The 20,797-nt window shown below is 42.3% G+C and overlaps 1 protein-coding gene across 1 annotated transcript in view; it reads left to right on the top strand.

Moving 5' to 3' along the window:
• Window positions 1-6,918: 6,918 nt before the first annotated feature.
• Window positions 6,919-20,797, top strand: part of SRPX2 (sushi-repeat containing protein, X-linked 2) — a 26,644-nt gene continuing 12,765 nt past the window's right edge. The window contains exons 1-3 of the mRNA XM_011954565.1: window positions 6,919-7,265; window positions 8,949-9,160; window positions 13,525-13,605. Of these exons, the coding sequence (XP_011809955.1) occupies window positions 9,079-9,160; window positions 13,525-13,605 (163 nt within the window). The 5' untranslated portion in view covers window positions 6,919-7,265; window positions 8,949-9,078. The remainder of the gene's footprint in view (window positions 7,266-8,948; window positions 9,161-13,524; window positions 13,606-20,797) is intronic.

The raw sequence follows: 20,797 nt of genomic DNA, 5'->3' as shown, positions 1-20,797 counted from the left end.
GTTCTAGTGTCGGAAATTTCATAGGTCTTCTAGTGGAGCTTTCTTCGTTTTTTTTTTTCTATCCTAAGGAATCTTTCCCGCCCCCCCACCCCTCCCCTCTCCTTATAACTTCACCATATTGTTTATATCACCAGCAGAGCCCGCAGCGCTCTGAGATTGGGCCTCCCTGGCCCCTGGTGCCCTAGAGAGAAGGAAAAGAATGAAGAGGTTAAAAGTGACCTAGGAAAATACATGGGAAAATACCCACAAGAAATATATTTGCAAAAAGAAAGCGGATTACAAAGCAATACATACAGTCACGTGTGCTTAGACAAAACTGAAAGGAACAGTGAAATTTACCTCTGGTGGAATTAGGCTGATTTTTTTCTCACTTGTGTGCTTTTCGGTTTGTGAACATTGTTTTATGGGGTAGGAAGGGGAAATATGAATGAATTGAGGAAAATAATTACCACTTGTTGAAAGAATTTCTAAGCTAGGTATTGAAGATAATAATGACTTTTAGAATTTCCCTGTAGGACTTTGCAAAACCCCAGTATTCCTCTCCTCTTTTATCCCCTAAGTAATTGGAAAGTTGAGGGAAAGTATTTTTACGTAATAGTGAAATGTAAGTTCAGCTATTCGCTGCAAACTTTTAAAAAGAGAGTGCTATGGAAATTTCATCCCTGGTGAGTGTGACCTCCTCTTAAATGTTAAAACAGAAAGGCACTGTATATTCCAGCCACCTGTTTTTTCCCAGCAAAACCCAGCTGATTACAGAGAGGTTAAAACCTAATGTTATATATTGTGAAAATATCGGTCTATGTTGTTACAGCACAGGAGGTGTGTTAAGGTCTGATATCTCAACAAAAACGTCAGCTCTTTGAGGGCAAAGACTGAGTGTTAAGTGAGTATGTGTTATCTCTAGAGGAATGGGGTTAGAAGGCTGTATCAGTTCCCTATGCAATCCAACCCTTCATCACTGACACAAGCTTAATATTACAAGTGGCTATTTACTTTATTGCTATTGCAAAAAGACCTGTATTTGTGAAGGAGAGATGAATACTCAGACTTTTCTGCTTGAAACATTGCTCTAAACATACATCTCAGGACCAGAACACAGGAAAGTTCCATTGACTTGGTCACACAGAGTTTCCCTGTGCTTCGAATATTGACCTAGGACCAGATCCTATAACATCTTGCCAGACGTCTGAGGTGCAAGGCAGCAACTATTGGAAAATTAATTATTGCACTGCCAGGCTTTATACTAAAATTTTTTACTAAAATTTGAAAGGCCTAATACATCTGGATAAATGATACATCTACATACACCTTCAAACACTTTGAGGTAAAGTCGTTAGGAAATAGCAGATATTCAACATGGTGGAGGGGGGTGTCTAAGTACATGCAAAGATTTCTCCCTAGGCTAAATGACCCCAACTGAGGGGTTCTTATACTAAAAACAAGGATCAAAGGAAGTCTTGATAACTTCTTGTCATCTTAAAGAGAAGTTTCTCTGAAATTTAGATTTGTACTATGTACTGGAAGGGATTTACAATGTGAGCCCAAGAGCAAAGAAATATATCTGTAGCTGAAGAAAAAACAAAATAGCAAAGCAAAAGCCACATCTTATTTCCAAGAATGTGTTGACTTTCCTCCTCTCCCTTCCTCTACCACTCACAACGCTGCTTTGTTTGAATAACACTCGGTGCCAAATTAAACCAAATGCTGACCTGGAAATTCATATTCCTATGGCCACAACACCTTGCACCATTGCCTCCTACTCTGCTACACCCACTTCCATCTCCCCACGCCCACCATGCCACCAAACCCAGAAATTCAATTTAGTTCAAACCTAGGCCTGGGTCTGGGTACAAACCCAGACCAAAGGGGGCATCTAATCCCATTTAAGGCAATTTAAGAAGTATTTCCCTAGGCCATTCAATAAATGTATTCTTTAAAGTATTAATAGTGACTGTGATAATGAGCATTGACTATATACCAACCACTATCGCTAAGAGCTTGATACACGTTATCTCATATGCACACATCACAAAAACCCTATTATGAGGTTGACACACCTAGCACCTTCATTTTACAGATGAAGAAACAGATTGAAAGAGGCTAGGTAAGCTGCCTAGGACTAAACCTGGGCTGCTTCTTTGTCTTTCATCAGAAATGGGGCCCACTTTGTGATGAAACATAGCTGCTCTTGTACACACAGCTGCCTCCTCTCAGAGTAACCTGAGTAAAGACTGCTGTTGCACAGACATTTCACCACAAACAAGGGCTCCTCGGAACCTCTGAAGCTTAAGAACCTCAATGATTGCCCCAATTCTGCCTTGCACTTGGGGTTTTTTGGTTGAGTTTGGCTTTTGCCTTCACTCCAATAGCCCAGTCACCTAGGAAGTAACCCTACCTGCCCCAGAGTGATAAGGCAGAGAGTTCAGTACTTTTTCTTGCTCAACCTCTTAATTTCTCCCTCTTTCTGAGCACAGAAACACAATTTGATGCCAACCACGTAGGAAAAAAAGGAAAATACTTTAAGTATTGTTACTGCTTGTTTTACATTGAACATTTAGTACTCTCCCTTCCCAATTAACTTCCTGTAACCTTCAAGATTAGGTGTAAATGTTTTTCATTGCTAGACAACAGGGAAGCGAAATGACATAAACAAGGGCTCACTGTTAAGTCAGACCTCCCTTGTGCCACCTCCAACCTCCCTCCATCCCTACCAAGCCCCTCATCCCAATACAATTTCAACTGATTTCCTACTGCTTTTCCAATGTGAATTTTCTGCTCCGTACCAGGTAAGTACGATCAACCCCCCAATAAACAAGTCCTATTTCCTAGTCCTTGCCCACCCTCTACTTCACTCATACTTTCTGCTTCTAGTGAATATCCAGCTGAATCCCAACTCAGTAAAAAGCCCCTCCTCCCTCACCTCTTTCTCTAACACCGTAACTGTCTAAACTACACACTCACTCCCATTAACTCAGTGCTTTAGTCAATTACTGCAATATCTAATATCTGCTTTGCATTTCTACTTACCTATTCTACATCCTACCGTCTAGATGTTCAGAAACTACTGAAGAGCTAGTGTGGCAGGGCCCCTATGTCCCCTTTTATACTGTCCTCAGTACCCTAGGACATAATGCCCTATTGATGAGTTCATTTTCTGCTCGGCCAATCCCTGTTGAGCTGATTGCTCACTGAGGTCATAACTGGTCTCTGGGAGTAACCACACAGTAATTACTCAGGATTGATTGTTGAAATTAAATAAAAAATTAAATGTCTAAGCCATCCCAGTATCACACTATCATAAAACAGAAAAAATTAAATTGAGTACCTAGATAATGTCTTGGGACATTCCTACTGTCTCTCTTAGGAACCACTAAAAAAAAAAAACAACAAAAACAAAAAAACAAAAAACAGCGGTATCGCTGAGAATACATCTTATCTCTTATTCACATAATAACTTTACCATTTTCATTTTCTAATCCATTTTCTAGCATCCCTTCAATTACCTTTGGCTAAGTGACTATCATAGAATTTAAAGGCACATCCTACTTATTTTCTTAATGTCTCACATTTTGTATTACAGCCATCAGATACCTCATTATTTAAACAGCTAATTCATATGTACAGTTTTAAAAATCTGTTGCGTTAATGGAATATCTCTTTATTTCTATTGTCTCTTGTGTATTCCCATTCTCCTTCGCTGAAATTCTATTCTTTGTCTATTTTTATTCCTTTTTTTTCCCATCCACTCCTTTCAGATGCTCTGTGAAACCTTTCCTCGCTTTCCATCCCTGATCTTGCCTTCTTCAAAACAGCTCATAATATACAGTTTGGGACACACACACATGATAAATACTTTTAAATGGTATTAAAATTCACAATTCTATGTCCATTTTCTAAGACAGTTGTTTCTAGTCTAGCCTGGTTGAGCTTTCCTGAGATCTCAACTAGGGAAGTCAGTTTCCATATCTAATATTTCGTAAAACAATACCTTATTTACTGCTGAGGGGCTTCATATTAAAAGTCTTAAAGTTGAAAAGGGTACTGAACTTTAAGAAACTTAAGAAATTGACTATGCCTGGATGCTGTCAGTCTCCTTATCTACCTTTGTCTTATCTTCCCAACCAAACCACAGGGAGAGGTGTTTTATTTCACTTTATAGCCTTGCAGTGTCTAACATTGTGTTTTACACACTGAGAACATACTGCAGAAACATTGGAGTTATTATAATTAACCTCACTTGTTTTGGGTGAGCTCTTTATGTTATTCATCCAATGCTTCACAAGAATGCTGTCCCTCTCCTCTGACATATCCCCTTACTTTGATGTCCCTATGATTTCCATATTCTCCTGCTTCACTTTCTTCTTTAACCTCTTTCTGGAACCCCTCTGTCCCACTCCTTCCAGCTTTCAGTGGGATTGAGGCCTTATGAGGCATCTTCACCCTGGCATGTGCTAGGTTTTGTGTTCGATGGCTGGGGATATGAAGAAGACTAGGATAAGGTTCTTGCCTTCTAAGCACTCATAGTCTAGTAGGAGTCAGAGATAAGTAAAGAACAATGTGAGTAAGTGTGGAAAGTCCTAAAATGGAGATATGTACAAAGTGCTGTGAGAGAAAAGGAAGGCAAAGTTAACCAACTTGGGCTGGGATGGGCCGGGAGAAGCTTCTCAGCAGCAAGGGTGGGTAGAGTTCCAATAAGCCAAGAAAGGAGGGAAGGGACTATAGAGCAGAGTGAACACATCTGTGCAGAGGCTCCGGGGTGCGAAAGGAAGAACAAGAAGCTCAAGGAGGAGCAGGAGGTGGAGTGTGTCCAGAATTAGGAGGCATGGGATGTGCTTAATACTAGGCTAAGGACATAGGTGGGGTTTGCTTGTGAAGAGCATGGTATGCAATGCTAAGGAACTCAGACTGTACGCTATGCCAAGAGGGAGCCAGTAAAGGGGGGTTTAAGAAAGAAAAACTCTGGTAGAATGTATTACTTTACTTGTTCCTTCTCTGTCTCTCATATTCCTCTCTCTCTCTCTCTCTCTCTCTCACACACATACACACACACACACACACTCTCAAACATACAGACACACACATTTAATATATTCACTATTTTCTCACATATAAGTTTAAAATAACCTCCTATATCTGATTTTCTGGCCCTACCCTATTTATTCAACTTTGTTTTCTATCTCTCCCTGAAACCTCTTAGCAGTTGGCCCCTCCCTCCTCTGACCTAACAGTGAGCTCTTGTTGATGGCATTTCCTTTGCCTGAGACTAGACCAAGGCCCACCTCTTCTCAGATGCCCCCCTCCTCTGACCTCCTCCTAGCGTCCTTAAAGTCTGTAACGCAGCTTTTGGTAGTTTATCACCATAGGGAGTTGTATTGTTTTATAATTGATTGTGTCCCTCTTCTCTCCCCTACTAAACATAAACTCCGGGAGCTGGAGAGTAAGCTCCATAAGATCAAGAATCACACATTACTTGCTCACCACTGTATCTGCACTGCTTAGCTTATAGTAGATGACCAATAAAGATTCCGTAAACACACGCAATTGTAATTAAGAACATGCATGTTTGATGTCTGTCTCCTCTGTTCCATGAGGGCAGGGATTTTTGTCTGTTTTGTTCACTGATGTTTCTCAAATACCTGGAACCATGTGTGGCACATAATAGATGCTCAACAAGTATTTGTTGAATTAATTATGAATTACAATGCCTGGGATTTTGTCTGTCTTGTTCACCACTACATCCACCACTCTTGACGTGGTAGATACTTGATAAATTTATGGAATGAATAAGGCCATGACGATCACGTCTTCTTTTTTTTTTTTTTCTTCTGAGACGGAGTCTCACTCCCTCACCCAGGCTGGAGTGCAGTGGCGTGATCTCAGCTCACTGCAACCTCTGCCTCCCGGGTTCAAGCAATTCTCCTGCCTCAGCCTCCTGAGTAGCTAGGATTACAGGCACCACCCCGCCCGGCTAATTTTTTTTTGTATTTAGTAGAGACAGGGTTTCACCATGTTGGCCAGGCTAATCTTGAACTCCTGACCTCGTGATCTGCCCTCCTCAGCCTCCCAAAGCGCTGGGATTACAGGCGTGAGCCGCTGCTCCCAACCACATCTTCTTTACATAGGTATTACTTTGTTAAGCACATGGTAGATACTCAATACATATTTGTCACAGGTGGATTGGAAATGAAGCAGGCTCAGGCTTGCTTTTGAACTTTGTATTCTCATAAGTACAATTCTTCCCCTTATGACTGAGAAGGGGTTACCAATTTGCTTGCATACACAGGAGAAACACCCTTTCTACAACAGCTTAAAATTCTTCCTTCTATAACCACTGATTTTCCAAGAGATGGAAATGTCAACTGTGAGGGGAGGGAGATTGTAAGTAGCTGGTCTGTGCTATGGCAGAACAGTCTCATTATCAGATACTAATATGAAAAAATCTTGCTGAGTGAAATGTAACCCTCCATCAGAGACCACTGGGATGCAGCTAGATTTGCTCAAACAGCCTCCCACTAAAGCCTCTCCAGGCATGCTTTCCTTCCATTCTTAGTAAGGGAAATCAGTCTTGATTCTTCAGGCAAGAAGTACATGTTTTTTTTTTTTTTTTGTAAACAATATAATCTTAACAGAAACTGAAGTCCAGAGAAGTTAGGTCACTGGCATGAGGGTTTCAAAGTGTATCTGACCTGATACCATACAGATTGCAAGATAATTCAGAGTTGGGAGCCTAAGGAATTATAGGAGAAATCTTAGGGAATGTCAAAATCAGCTACAGTCTTCCCTTCTCTTTGGTGTTTGTGAGTGTTTGTGAAATTCCTTTTCATTCAATTCTTATGTCATGCTGAGTCATAAAAAGAAGTGTTCTTCAGTGCAACACATCTCTGGAGGCCGCTTAAGCCAGCCTCTGTGTTAGTCATCACTATACTCACAGGCTTGGAGCCAGTGCCATTCACACTTCCCCCTCTTCTGCAGCAGACGGACTGAGTTTCTCTAATCCCTGTGTTCCTTCTCCCCCATCTTTCTAAAACCCTTCTCTGAGAGAGGAATAACTATAGCTTCGGGGATAATATAGCTTTAAGGAAACTTTTGGCAGATGCGGACGTCGTAACATCTGGGCAGTGTTAACAGAATCCCGGAGGTCGGGACAGACCAGGAGCCACTCGTTCTAGGAATGTTGAAGTAGAAGGTTTTTTCCAATTGATGAGAGGAGCAGAGAGGAAGGAGAAAGAGGAGAGAGAAAAAGGGCACAAAATACCATAAAACAGGTAAGATCTGCAACTAATCCCTCCACACTCCACTACCCCAATGCACAATTGTGAAGGGGATAAGGAGATCCAGGACTTGGGCAACATGGCTGGGGGTGGAGGTCGGGGGAGAAGTTATTTTATGAAGCTGGATCATATGCTGCTTTTCATTTATGCTGTGACCTGACTGCAAACACATGTTCCCAGCAACTTCTTGGCCCACAGCAGAGGGATGGGATGGTTGACTCTAGTGAGTCAAGTATTAAGCCTGAGATTGGGGAGAAGCTGGGCAGGTAAGAGGTCACAAGTTCAGAGTATTGGGTCTGAAAAAGGAATGCCTCTGCTCCAGAACAAAGGAACTAGATGGAGGCTAGATGTGGGAGAGGGGTCGGTGATTAATTATCTAACTGTTCGTTTTCCTGGATCTCTCTTTAATCTCCTCTTTCTCCTCCTTTTGTTGCCTCTTTCTGTGTTTATCCATCTCTTTCCTTCAGCTCTGTCAGATTTTCTTTCCTTCCATCCCACATCTTTCTACTTCCCTTGCCTCCTTCGTTTACTCTTTTTCTCCGTCCTGCCTCCCTGTCACTTTCTAGACAAAATCTGAAGCCAAGCAGCAATGAATTAGAAAAGAAATTTTTCCCTTTCTTGGGCTTTGCATGTCCCTTAGGAACTCTGGCCAGAATCTACCACCTTTTTGTTTCTCTATTTCTAGGACTGACTCCTCCCCTGAGCATGGCATTTCATTGAAAGCATGTGAGTGAATGGGTGCTTGCTGAAATGCCCAGTGGCCAATTTATACCAATGGGCAGCAAATTTTAATACTGTCATGTACAAAGTATTTGCCTACTGGGAACCACAAAACTCTCATCCCATTAGGGTGAGGACAGGGCAGGAAGTGAGAGGGCAATTGGAGCTTGTTCACCCTCTCCTCATGTACCTCAGCAGGTCCTCCTCTACCTCGCTGACTTCCTGCTGGCCCAGCAAGGTAAAACTAGAGGGTTAGGCTGGACTTGAAAGCCAGAAGCCACTACCAAACCACTAAGCCTTAAAACCCAAAGCTAAGAACAGAGCCAGAGTATAGTTACTGCCTGGGAGACTAAAGAAGGGGAACATTCAGTCCTGTCCAATACAAAATTGGTAATAATGTTGTCTAATATATAAATTACTTCCCTATATGACAGGCAATAATCAATTCATGAGGTAGAGAGTATTATTATTCCGATGTTATAGATGAGGAAACCGAGGCTCAGAGAAGTTAAAAAATTTGTCCAAGACCCCATAGCTAATAGGTGACAGAATTGGATTCACATCCAGACCTGTGTAACATCAGTGTTCAAATTCTTAGACCACATATGCTAACGCTTTCCCAGATTAGTGGCTAGGAAATGTTAGTTGAATGAATGAAACCTAATGGTAGCCTTTAGGTCACCAGGTTCCCTACTGGTCCTATGTAACTTTATGTTGGCCTTTTCCTGGTCTCAGTACTTCAGTGTCCCTCTCTATAACTTGGATCATGGAGCATTTGCGTCTGATCCCACCAGGGTCAGTTGAAGATTGGTTGTTTTACACTCCTCCTCCTCCTGGGAGGAAAAGGGACCACAAATAACAAACAGAGTCTTGTTATTCTATAACATGAAAGATTCTTATGAGGGAGATAATATAAAAAGCATTCATTAATTATAAAATCTCTCTTCTTCCTCACAGATCCCATATTTCTGCTTCCCCACTTTTGGAAGTTAATTGATGGCTGACTTCTGAAAGTCACTTTCCTTTACCCTGGTACTTCAGGCCATACATACATCTTTTCTTGTCTCCATAATCCTCCCTTTCAAGGATGGCCAATCAACTAACTCAAAGAGGAGCGCTCTCTCTGCTGTTCTTCCTAACTCCAGCAGTGACACCAACATGGTATGCAGGTAAGTTCTAGGAGCTGTTGTCTGTTATTTCCAGGAAGGATAAGTCCTAGACCAAGACTTGGAGAAGAAAGAGTTAGACTACAAAAAGAGACACTTATTTTCTATACAGAGAAGTATTAAAGGACAATAAAGATAGTTAAACATTGCAACAGACTACCAAGGGAGGCTTTTAAGGCAGTCTAACAAGAGCTATTTGAAATAGGCCACACTAGTACAAACATGAGAAGGTTGGACATCACCTTTGAGGCCATTGTCTCACCTGCTTGTGTACTTAGCTTCCTGAAAACCATTTTCTAATATGAAATCCTTTATGAGTCAAATCGTTATTAATATTAATCCTTTTATGAGTCAAATACCCTTGTCAAGACCACAAAAATGGACTTAGACCACAAATCTCATTTGGGAAAAATAAGGGGGCAGGCAATCTATTCAAGGGAAACAAGAATCCATCAGACTTCTTCCCTGCCTCCCTCCCTGACCTTATTTATAAAATGAGATTTTTATAGCCCTTTTATGCCAAAGCTGTTAGTGGTAATACAGATCACATCCTTTTAATCAGGAATTTCCCAGTTTCTTTTCATTTGTTCTTTACTTCAGAAGGGATGGAGTTTTCTGGATTCCTGAACATTTCATTCTTCACCCAGAGAGCCAGAGCACAAACTCAGTGAGAAGAGGGAAAGGGGAGGGGGAAGGGATGAGGGCAGGATAATGAAGTGGCATACAGAGGTTTTATATGGGGCCCAGCTGGCATTCCAAGTGCTAAGAATATTCTGTGGTCTGCAGTGTCTGCCCTCACAGGGGCCAGTAGGGAGGAGAGGGGGAAGGAGACAGGCCCAACCAATGGGGTTAGGAAAATATCCAGAGATGAGTAAATAACAAACTGCTCCCATCACAGCCACAGTCATTGCAGCTAAAATTTTCCACATGCCCTTAGCTCCTGGTGGAGGCCTTTGGCAGTAGCTCTGTTTGTCTGGAACAGCTGCATCAAGTTTTCAAACAAATATGCAAACTTCTTCCCCTTTTTGGCTTAACCTGGCTTTGTAGGGGGTGAAGCACAAGGACTGACATTGAGATGAAAAAATTCAAGTCAAGCCCTTGGCAGAGCATATCCTGTTTGGGGTTAGAGGTGCCCCAAGTCTCCAGGAGATAAATATGCGACTGTCCTCCCCAACCTCTCCTAGCTTCAGTTCATTTACAGAGACCAAAATCCAGCCAAAGACCACAGGACTAAAGCAGTGGAGATTACATGGCTCAAAGCCCAATTCTGAACACCTGTATGAAACCTCATGGCATGCTAAGGTCTTTACCTTTCCCAAAACAGAAGCCTGAGCTGTTGGAGTCGTGAGCACAGAGCAGTTTTTTAAAAGTTAGATTCAGTTGAGGTTCTCAAAGGGCTATTTGAAAAGGTGGAACTCCTACTTCCACATGAATCACAAGTCACCACTCCTGAGGAGCTCAGATTGGTGAGGCCTCTGCCAGCCCTGCAATTCCACTCATTCTTCCCTCTTCTATCCTTAGGAGACCACATGATGAGAGACATTTCCCCTACACTGCTAGCTCAGCTGTTGAGCTTGCCTTCATGCATTTGTTCATTCATTCCTTCAACAAATATTTATTGAGCACTCTTTATGCATCCAGGACTGTTTTGTTTACTTCTACAGCCTTGTCTTCAAATGGGCATAGCACAGAAAAGCAGCCAAATGTGGATTCAGGGCTAATCAGAAAAAGGGTCCAGGAATAATCAGCAGTGGTTGGGAAAAGTTAAGAATATAAATAAAGCAAAGAATGGGTTAAAAGTATGTGCTGGCGTATCTGTGCAGCCCAGAAAGTCAGACTGTATTTGTCATCATAAACCAAGGATTAATATGAATCTTAAAATAGTCTTTTAACTATCAATTACATGTCTAACTATACTTTTGTGAAGGGCAGTGCTTAGAGGGCCTGACTGTACTATGGAGGTTGGAGGAGCCCAGTAACAGACCACACAGTAACCAAGCACTGATTGATCTAAAGGAACTGAGGAATGCTCCCCAAGTCCTTCCCCCAGGGCTAAAGAGGGACAAGCAGACAGAATAATGTAGGGAGTGTTCCCCTTTAATTTCATTCTTATACCCATCTTAGAATTCCACCATTTGCAAAAAAGAAGAAAATAGATAGGCAAAGAGGGGAAATGGGAAAATGGAAAGGTTTAAAGTGGCAAGGTGGTCTGAACCCTTTCTCCACACAAAGCATAGTTGGCACTGGTCCAGCTACTTCCGCACCCTGATGGAGACTGTAATTATCTTATTGAGTCTTCCCCCACAGTTTTCCTACATCCCCTGCAAATCTGGAATGATGTAAAATGCTTGGTGGCCTTCGATCCCATACACACAGTAAAAAAGCTGGATTGCAAAAGAGATTTTGGACTTTTACCCCAGTTGGACATTGTCAAAAGCTCTCCCCTAATCACCATCTTCAGTGGAGTGTCTGAGTTTGGTATCTAGGGGGTCAAGCAGACCTGGGCTGGAATGCCCACTCTGCTACTTAATAACTGGGAGACCTTGGACAACCTCCTTGGTTCCTCAAGCCTGTCTCTTCGGCTTTATATTGGAGCACATTAGTAACACCTACCCTGCTGACATGTTACGGTGACATAATGAGCTAACATATGTCATGTGCTTAACACAGAATGTGAGCTGAGAGATGTTAGCAGCCATTGTCATAGTTGTTCTTGTTGTTGTTGTTAGCATTATCAAGCCACAGGGCTTTGACACTTCTGTTTTCTCTTCTGGTAAACAGTCCTTTGCTCCCTGCTGAGCCATTTCTCCAAAAGCTGGACTCTGTAACCGGAGCAGGGAGACCTAATACTTTAGGGAATCACACACATCTGGCCTCCTGTTTACAGGACCTATAAGGCTTTGAGGCTAATACCGAACTGAAACCGCTGACGAGAATTCCATGACCCCCCTCCTCCCCCACGCCCACCAATGAAACCTCCCATTATGAGAGAAAAGAGAGCAGGGGAGATGAGGCCTGAGAAGAAATAAACCGAAGCCAGAAGAACTGAAATGGGAAAACAGAAAAAAAGAAAAGGGGGAAAAAGAAAAAATGAACTCTTTCCTTTGGAATGAGGGCAAACCAATGAGGACATGATTTCATAAGGCAAACTTTCAATTGATTCATTCCCTTGTTCACTAAATTGGACTGGTTTCCCAATACCTCACCTCCCCCACCCCTAGTCTGGGCTTGTGGGGAATGGAGAAGCTTCATCATCTCGCCCTCTGCTCTGCCCTTTAGTGCAGGGGACCCTGTGCCTCTTCCCAAGAGGAGGAGGTGAGCTTGTGGCCTGAGTGTTTACACAGGCCAAAGGGCTCCAGCACTAAATAAAACCCAGCCCTGTCCTGGAAGCACACCCTCTCCTGGAAATACGGAATTGTCTCTTGACTCCAACACAGCTGGCTACGCTATTCTTGTGCGTGCGTTAGGGCTCAGGGAGGCTGGAAGGAGGGCTTCCGGAAACTTTGCTCCGGAAAGGACCAAGTTGTTTTCCAATTAGTTCGTATTCATGACCGATTTCCTGCCGTCTGGTGGAACACACTGTTTAGTCTCCCAGACAGCCGCAGACCTGCCTCCACTAGGGACTGGGCCACTTAACTGGATGGAGATAGATTAGGAATGTTCTCTAGCTCAGCAGCTCCCTGTTAAAGTTCCTTGTGATTGGAGAAACAGAAAATTTATCCGAAGGACTCTGCCTTCTCTGTTCTCCAAACCAGGGCAAAGTGCTCACAAAACTGCTTTCATTTCCTCTTGCCTTTTAAGTCACCCCTCTCGGCCTTGGCACGCCACCCCCAGCAATGGTAATCCAAAGACAAAAAGGCCCGTGCCCTGTGGGCTAGTGGAAACCTGAGTAACTGTTTCTCTTTGAGGACTATAAGCAGGACTGTCACTAGGGGGAAGACACAGGTTCTGTTTTTTCCTCCTATCTGGGACCACAGTCCATTCTCAGAGCTTAGTCCCCAGTGTCTTACCAAGACTCATGTGTTGCTTCAAGGAAATGGGTCATTTACAGTCCAGATTGACAGGATTGATGTATGGTCAGGTTCAATTTTTTTCTTTTAGATGGAGTCTTCTAGTGCTCGCAGTAACTGGCCCCACAACGATGAGCCTGCCCTCTATGCAACTGAGGTGCTGAGATTCACCCACAATAGTTCTGCTGCCTTACAACACAGGATTTCCCCCACTAAATATCCACCTGGCTCCCCACCCATGGAATGCCATGTCCTAAGGAAGTGACAAAGTTGGAAAGTTGGATGAGAGGGGGAAGGTTGAGAAGAACTTGAGTGAGAAATCAAGACACCATCTTGATATTGTCTTCCTTATTCTAGGTTCTGGCTACTATCCAGATGAAAGCTACAATGAAGTATATGCAGAGGAGGTCCCACGGGTTCCTGCCCTGGACTACCGAGGTAATCCACCCTGCTTCTCAAGCCCAGAAAAGCTCTTTTCTGGCCTCAGACCTAGGCCCTTCCCTGAAGCATCCCCATCAGGCTTGGCTCACATGTGCCCAAACTGCAGCACAGGGAATCAAGGGCTGTGATTTCTCATCATGAACTTGGGTTACTGACTTACTGTGTGACCTTACCTCTCCAGCCTGAAGGTTCTCCATGTATTATTAATCATTAAGTATCGACTAGTTACTCAATGCCTAATCCTGTGCAAGGTAAGCCTGTGGGTGATACAAGGTCTCAGATAGGGTTTTGTCCCCATCATGTAGCTGACATTCTGTTGGGGGTGATGGGGGGGTATAAAATTAGCACATGTAGGGCAAGTAAGTGTGAAGCTATGTCATAGCAGTAAATTCAATAGGATTTAAGAAAAAGAAGTCAGGAAAGGGGTCATGAAAGATGACATTTAGGCTAAGCTTAGAATGATAGGTGGGATTTTGAGAACTAGAAAGGGGAGGGGAGAACACCCAGAAAAGCAGATGGCTAAAAATATGGAAGTAAGAACAAACCTGGTAGAGGAGGGAGCTAAGAAGAAACCAGCCTGACTGGAGGAGATGGAAGGTGGAGGGAGTAGTATCAAAGAAAGTTAAATACAGGTCAGGTGCAGTGACTCATGCCTGTAAACCCAGCACTTTGGGAGGCTGAGACCGGTGGATCACTTGAGGTCAGGAGTTCGAGACCAGCCTGGTCAATATGGTGAAACCTCATCTCTAACAAAACTACAAAAAACTAGCCAGGCATGGTGGCATGTGCCTATGATCCCAGCTACTCGGGTGGCTGAGGCGGGAGAATCGCTTGAACCCGGGAGGTGGAGGTTGCAGTGAGCCGAGAGCTGAGATGGCACCACTGCTCTCCAGCCTGGGCAACAAAGCAAGGCTCTGTCTCAAAAAAAAAAAAAAGTTAAATATAAAGAGTGAGACCAAATTAGGAAAGACTCCATGATCTAGGGACAATACTAATGAGAAGCAGGAAAACTATCTGTGATGAATGCTGCACAGTAATTCCTGCATTAAAAGGGAAGTTAGGCCAGGTGGTATCTGATATCCCTTCTATTTCTGATTCTTTGTTTCTTTGCTTTGCAAGCCATGCAGAAGAGTTCAGCTGTTGTACTAGGATCTACAGGGAGCCCATCACATGTTTTTGCACAGGGGCATGACACAATAAATTGTCATTTTAGAACATTAACCTGATTATTCTATGCAGAAATAGGGGTTCAGTGGTTAGGCCTGAGTCAGGGAGACTCTCCAGGAACCAGCTACAGTAATGTTGGCTAGAGATGACTGAGGGTGGTGGCAAAGAAATGGAAGGTACAGATGAACCCCATAAATGTTTCAAAGAAAGAGACGACGAGACTTAGAACAGACTTGATGTACCAAGAGGCTAAGAAACAAACTGATGTCTGAAAGCACTCAGTCTGTACACCTGGAAGAATTGTAGGACCCCTCTCAGAAAGACAATGTTAAAAAAGAAAACTGGTTTGGTAAAGATGCCCTACAGGCAGCTAGAAGCGGAAAGATGAAGTTGTGTGAGTCATCAGCTTAGATAGATGGGTTGTCTGAGGGAGCAGAAGGCCAGGGTCAGAGCTTAAGAAGACATCTGTAGACATGAGCAGGAGAAGAGGAACCAGCAAGGGGAAAAAAGAGAGTTAGTGGTCAGTCATGTAGGAAGATATCTGGGCAGTACCTGTCATATTACAGAAGCCACAGGAGAAGAGAGTTTTAAGGAAGGAAAGGAAGGGGTAAGAGATAAATTGTGTCAAATATTGCAAAGAAATCCAATTGAGGGTAGAGAAAAGATTTTATTTGGCAAGAAGGAGGTAAACGGTGACCTTTAAGAAAAACAGTTTCAACTGAGAAATTATCAGAGCTTTGAGCTCCTCTGAGCTCCTTTGTAGCTACCTTCTACTCATGTTCTTCTCACTGCCAAATGGTCCACACCCACTCCCTCTCTCTCTCAGCACCCACTAACTCCTAAACTCTCTACAGTCTGTTTCTCACCCACTCACAAATCTACAACCTGAAATGACATGTCTTGAAGAAAAAAGTTTTCTCCCGTGAGAGAACCGATTTCCATGACCCTTTCTTGAGCTTGTCTCTTAGTCTCTCTAGCAGCAGTGAGCACCTTCCTTTCTTCTTAATCCCCCTTCCTTGGGCTCCATGGCATTTCACAATTCTGGTCAGAGCTGAAACTGGGAAAGGAGATGGACTCTCTGGTGGTGACAATAGAGGGAATGAGACTGGGATCTGAACTTGGGTCAACCCTGACCTGTCTCCTGAGCTGATGGACTACATCTCCAACTGCTGCTGCACACTTCCATTTGGAGATGTCTAAAACAAAAATATTTCCTCTCTCCTGAAAAAGGTTCTACCTACTGACCTTCCTACTTCTGATAACACTACCATCATTCTCTTAGTTACTCAGACTTCAGAATACCTCAATGTCACGTCTAACAGGTCCTGTCACCTTTAACAGCCCCCTTTTCCTCATCACTTCCTGCCAGCAGTCACAAAGACCTGTCATTTCTTTATTAATCCATGGGAATAAAACTTTGACCTCACACATGGATAATACAGTTGCCTCTAACTGGATTATCTGACTCATGTTTCCCCCTCCCCCACACCTAGTGACCCACAATGATCATTTTAAATCAGAATCTGGCCTTGGTCTAGCTTCCCAGACTGACAACTTCCTACCTATTCTCCCCACATGAAATCTGCACTTCGGTCAGGCTGTGTTCAGTACTGTGTTCCCAACTGCTTTAGCCCACACTGAGCTTTCCCTTGCCCATTTATTCGTTCATTGAGTATTTATTGAGCACTTATTAGGTACCTCTTCTGAAATAAATGTTTACTGTCTAGACACACTTATTTGGCCTTCATTATGCACTGTCTCTTTGGTTTACTTTTCATTACCCTCAAGAAAATAGTTCTGTATTTAACTGTTTTTAACTATATTTCTGTATTTAACTGTATTTGTGTATTTAACTGTTTTTAACTGTATTTAACTGTTTTTAGCTGTATTTAACTGTTTTTAACTGTATTCCTGTATTTAACTGTTTTTAACTGTACTTGTGTATTTAACTGTTTTTAACTGTATTTAACTATATTTAAGGAGTCATGTGTGTTACTCTCACAGAGCCTTGGTTAAAAGTAGATGCTGACCACCAGCATCCTGGGAGCAGAAGCCAGATTATGGGAGATTATAGTTTGGAGAGGTGGCTAGTAAAAAGCAACAGATGCAGAAGGTACTTTCACGGAGTCTGCAGCCCTATTATTAACATTAGCCTTCTTCATTGGTTCTTCTTAAATGAGCTTAAAGCCCTTTGGAGAAATATAAGCTGCATAAGGGCCTTTGGTTTGGAGGTCTAGTGTCTCAAAGCTCCTTTTAGGACTTAGTCTTGGCATAAAATGAATTGAGTGAAGTTAGCAATGATGAGGGGGAGGGAGTGTCCGAGAAAAGTACAACCTGAGGCCCCAGGCTCCCATGTAAAGTCTTTGTGACCTTATAATCAATAGCTCTGCAACTGTAGTGCTAAAGAACTTTCTGTAATTTGGAGATGGTGTCTCCAGATGGCAGTCGTGTGTCTCAGTCACGTGCTGGAAACGAATGCTGGGAACCACAGCATGTTGCTGCTTCAGGAAAGATAGGACACTGGCTCAAATCCAGACACTGACTTAGGGAAAAACATTCACAGGGTTGAATATTTTACACATGAAATTTCGTTTGGTTCTCACAACCAACCCTATGGAATGGTTCATTATCCCCAATTTTACCAACCAGGAAACTAAGCTCAGGGAAGTTTTAGATTCAGAGAGTCACAGAGAATTTAAACTCAGATCTGTCTGACTCTAGAGCCATGCTTAATCCATCTCTTTCATCAAAAATATAACTCATTGTTCTAGAAAAGAAGACCAGAAAAAAAAAACAGAACAACCAGATCATTATTTCAAAGCAAATTGGCACATCATTTGCTATCATCTTCACTCATCCTGTGCTTTCTGTCATTCCCTTATCATGACTCCTAGCTTGGAGTCAGCTGGGCTGTTGCTTTCCTTGCAGCTTGCCTCATCTGTGAGCAAGCTAGTCACACTGCCTGGGTTATCTGAAGATAATAGAAGATAACAGAGAAGACCCTTTCAAAACTGTTGTCAGCACTTTATTTTCTGCATACACCTTAAAAAGAGATAGACAGATGAATAGCTACGGAAAGTAGAGACAATGGGCCTGAGTTCAAATCTCAGCTTTTCCCCCTTCCAGCTCTTGGACTCTGGACAAACACCTATTATGTGCCAGTCACTGCTATGTATTTTATAAATGTTATTTCAGTTAAATAAATTGCATGCTTACTATGTAGTGATATGGAAAGATCTCTAAATACAACTGTTAAGTTTACCAAACAAGCAGTGGAGGGAAGAGTGGACATAATATGCTACCCTATGTATTAAAAAGGAAGGAAAAATAAGAAGCTATACCAACATTTGCTTTATTTGCAAGAAACTATTAAAAGTAGTTCTTTGGGAAGGGACTAAGTCAGGGTGGGCATGGGAGCAGGGGTTGGGGGAAGACATTGTACTTTGTAACTTTTTATACTTTTGAGGTTTTGAGTCATGTGGATATATTATCTATTCAACAAGGTCAGTGTTTACTTCAAAGTAGTAGCCTATTTTATATCTGCAGTGGCAGACACTGCGGTTACATAGGACATGGGGTTTGAAGCAGACAAAGCTTGGGTTCAAATTTCAGCTCTACCCACTACTTGCTTAGGGATCCTGGGCAATTTACTTCCTCATTTGCGAAAGAGGGATAAACACCTACATACCTTACAGAGCTGTTGGGAGAACTGTATGAGATGATATATGTGAAAAGGAAAACATGTAGCATGGTGCCTAGAACACAGGAGATACACAATAAAGACTTACACATTTCTCACCAGACAATTTTGCCATACAGTATTTTTGGGTTTTTTTTAGGTGGGGCGGGGGAGTTTTTTTTTTTTTTTAAGACAAAGTTTTGGTCTTGTTGCCCAGGCTGGAGTGCAATGGCGTGATCTTGGCTCACTTCAACCTCTGCCTCCCAGGTTCAAGCAATTCTCCTGCCTCAGCCTCCCAAGTAGCTGGGATTACAGGCACACACCACCACACGCGGCTAATTTTGTATTTTTACTAGACAGGGTTTCACCATGTTGGCCAGGCTAGTCTCGAACTCCTGACCTCAGGTGATCCGCCTGCTTCGGCCTCCCAAAGTGCTGGGATTACAGGGATGAGCCACCACGCCCAGCCTGCAATACAGTATTTAACCACATTCTTTTTTCTTTTATCGATACATAATACTTAACATATTTATGGGGCACATGTTGAGTGTCATGTGCATAGACTGTGGAGTAATCAAGTCAGGGTATTTGCAGTATCTATCACCTTCAGTATTTACTATTTTTATATGTTGGTATCAAGTCCTCTCTTCTACTTAATTTGAAATATACAAAACATTGTTGCTAAGTACAGTCACCCTATTCTGCTATCAAACGTTAGAATTTATTTCTTCTAACCGTAGATTTGTATCCACAACAAACCTCTCTTCATCCCCCCTGCCACCCAGTTACCCCTCCCATTCTCTGGTATCTATCGTTCTATTCTCTATGTCCACGAGATTAACTTTTTTAGCACCTACAATTAAGTGAGAACATGCAGTATTTGTCTTTCTGTGCCTGGCTTATTTTGCTTAACATAATGACTTCCAGTTCCATCCATGTTGCTGCAAATGACAGGATTTCATTCTTTATTATGGCCAAATACTATTCTATTATGTATATATAGCACATTTTCTTTATCCATTAGTCCACTGATGGATACTTAGGTTGATTCCATATCTTTGCTATCGTGAATAGTGCTGTGATAAACACATGAATGCAGATTCCTTTGATATATTGATTTCTTTTCCTTTAAATAGGTACCCAGTAGTGGGACTGCTGAATCATATGGTAGTGCTAGTTCCCTCCCTTCCTTCTCTCTCTCTCTCTTTCTCTCTCTCTCTCTCTCTCTTTCTCTCTCTCTCTCTTTCTCTCTTTCTTTCTTTCTTTCGATGGAGTCTCACTCTTGTTGCCTAGGCTGGAGTGCAGTGGTGTGATCTTGGCTCACTGCAACCTCTGCCTCCCGGGTTCAAGCGATTCTCCTGCCTCAGCCTCCCAAGTAGCTGGGATTACAGGTGCATGCCACCATGCCCAGCTAATTTTTTGATTTTTAGTAGAGACCGGATTTCACCATGTTGGCCAGGCTGGTCTCAAACTCCTGACCTCAAGTGATCCACCTGCATAGGCCTCCCAAAGTCCTGGGATTACAGGCATGAGCCACTGCACCTGGACTTTTTAATATTAGCCATTTTAACTGGGGTGAGATGATATCTCATTGTGTGATTTTGATTTGCATCTCCCTGATGATTATTGATGTTGAGCATTTTTTCATATATCTGTTGACCATTTGTGTGTCCTCTTTTGAGAAATATCTATTCGTGTCATTTGCCCAATCTTTTAGTGGAATTATTTGTTTTTCTACTGTTGAGTTGTTCGAGTTCCTTGTATATACTGGACATTATTAGTCCCCTGATGGATAAGTAGTTTGCAAATATTTTCTCCCATTCAAGAGGTTGTCTCTTCACTCGGTTGTTTGTTGTTGTTTTGCTGTGCAGGAGCCTTTTAGTTTAATATAGTCCTCTTGGTCTATTTTTGTTTTTGTTTCTTGTGCTTTTGAGGTCTTAACCATAAAATTGTTGCCTAGACCAATATCCTGAGGAGTTTTCCCTATGTTTTCTTCTAGTAATTTTATACTTCTGGGTCTTACATTTAAGTTTTTACTCCATCTTGAGTAAATTTTTGGATATGAGAGATGGGGGTCCAATTTCATTATTCTGTATAAGGTTATCTAGTTTTCTAAGCACCATTTATTGAAGAGAATGTCCTTTCCCCAGTGTATGTTCTTGATGGCCTTGTCAAAGATCAGTTGGCTATAAATAAATGAATTTATTTCTGGGTTTCCTATTCTGTTCCATTGATCTATGTATCTATTTTTATACCAATACCATGTTGTTTTGGTTACTATAGCCTTACAATATATTTTGACGTCAGGTAATGTGATGCCTCTAGCTTTTTTTTTTTTTTTTT

This window comes from Colobus angolensis, unplaced genomic scaffold (genome assembly GCF_000951035.1).
Source record: "Colobus angolensis palliatus isolate OR3802 unplaced genomic scaffold, Cang.pa_1.0 Scaffold385, whole genome shotgun sequence".
Lineage (NCBI taxonomy): Eukaryota > Metazoa > Chordata > Mammalia > Primates > Cercopithecidae > Colobus > Colobus angolensis.
Note: the sequence above shows the minus strand (reverse complement) of the source record. Positions and strands in the feature narration are given on the sequence as shown.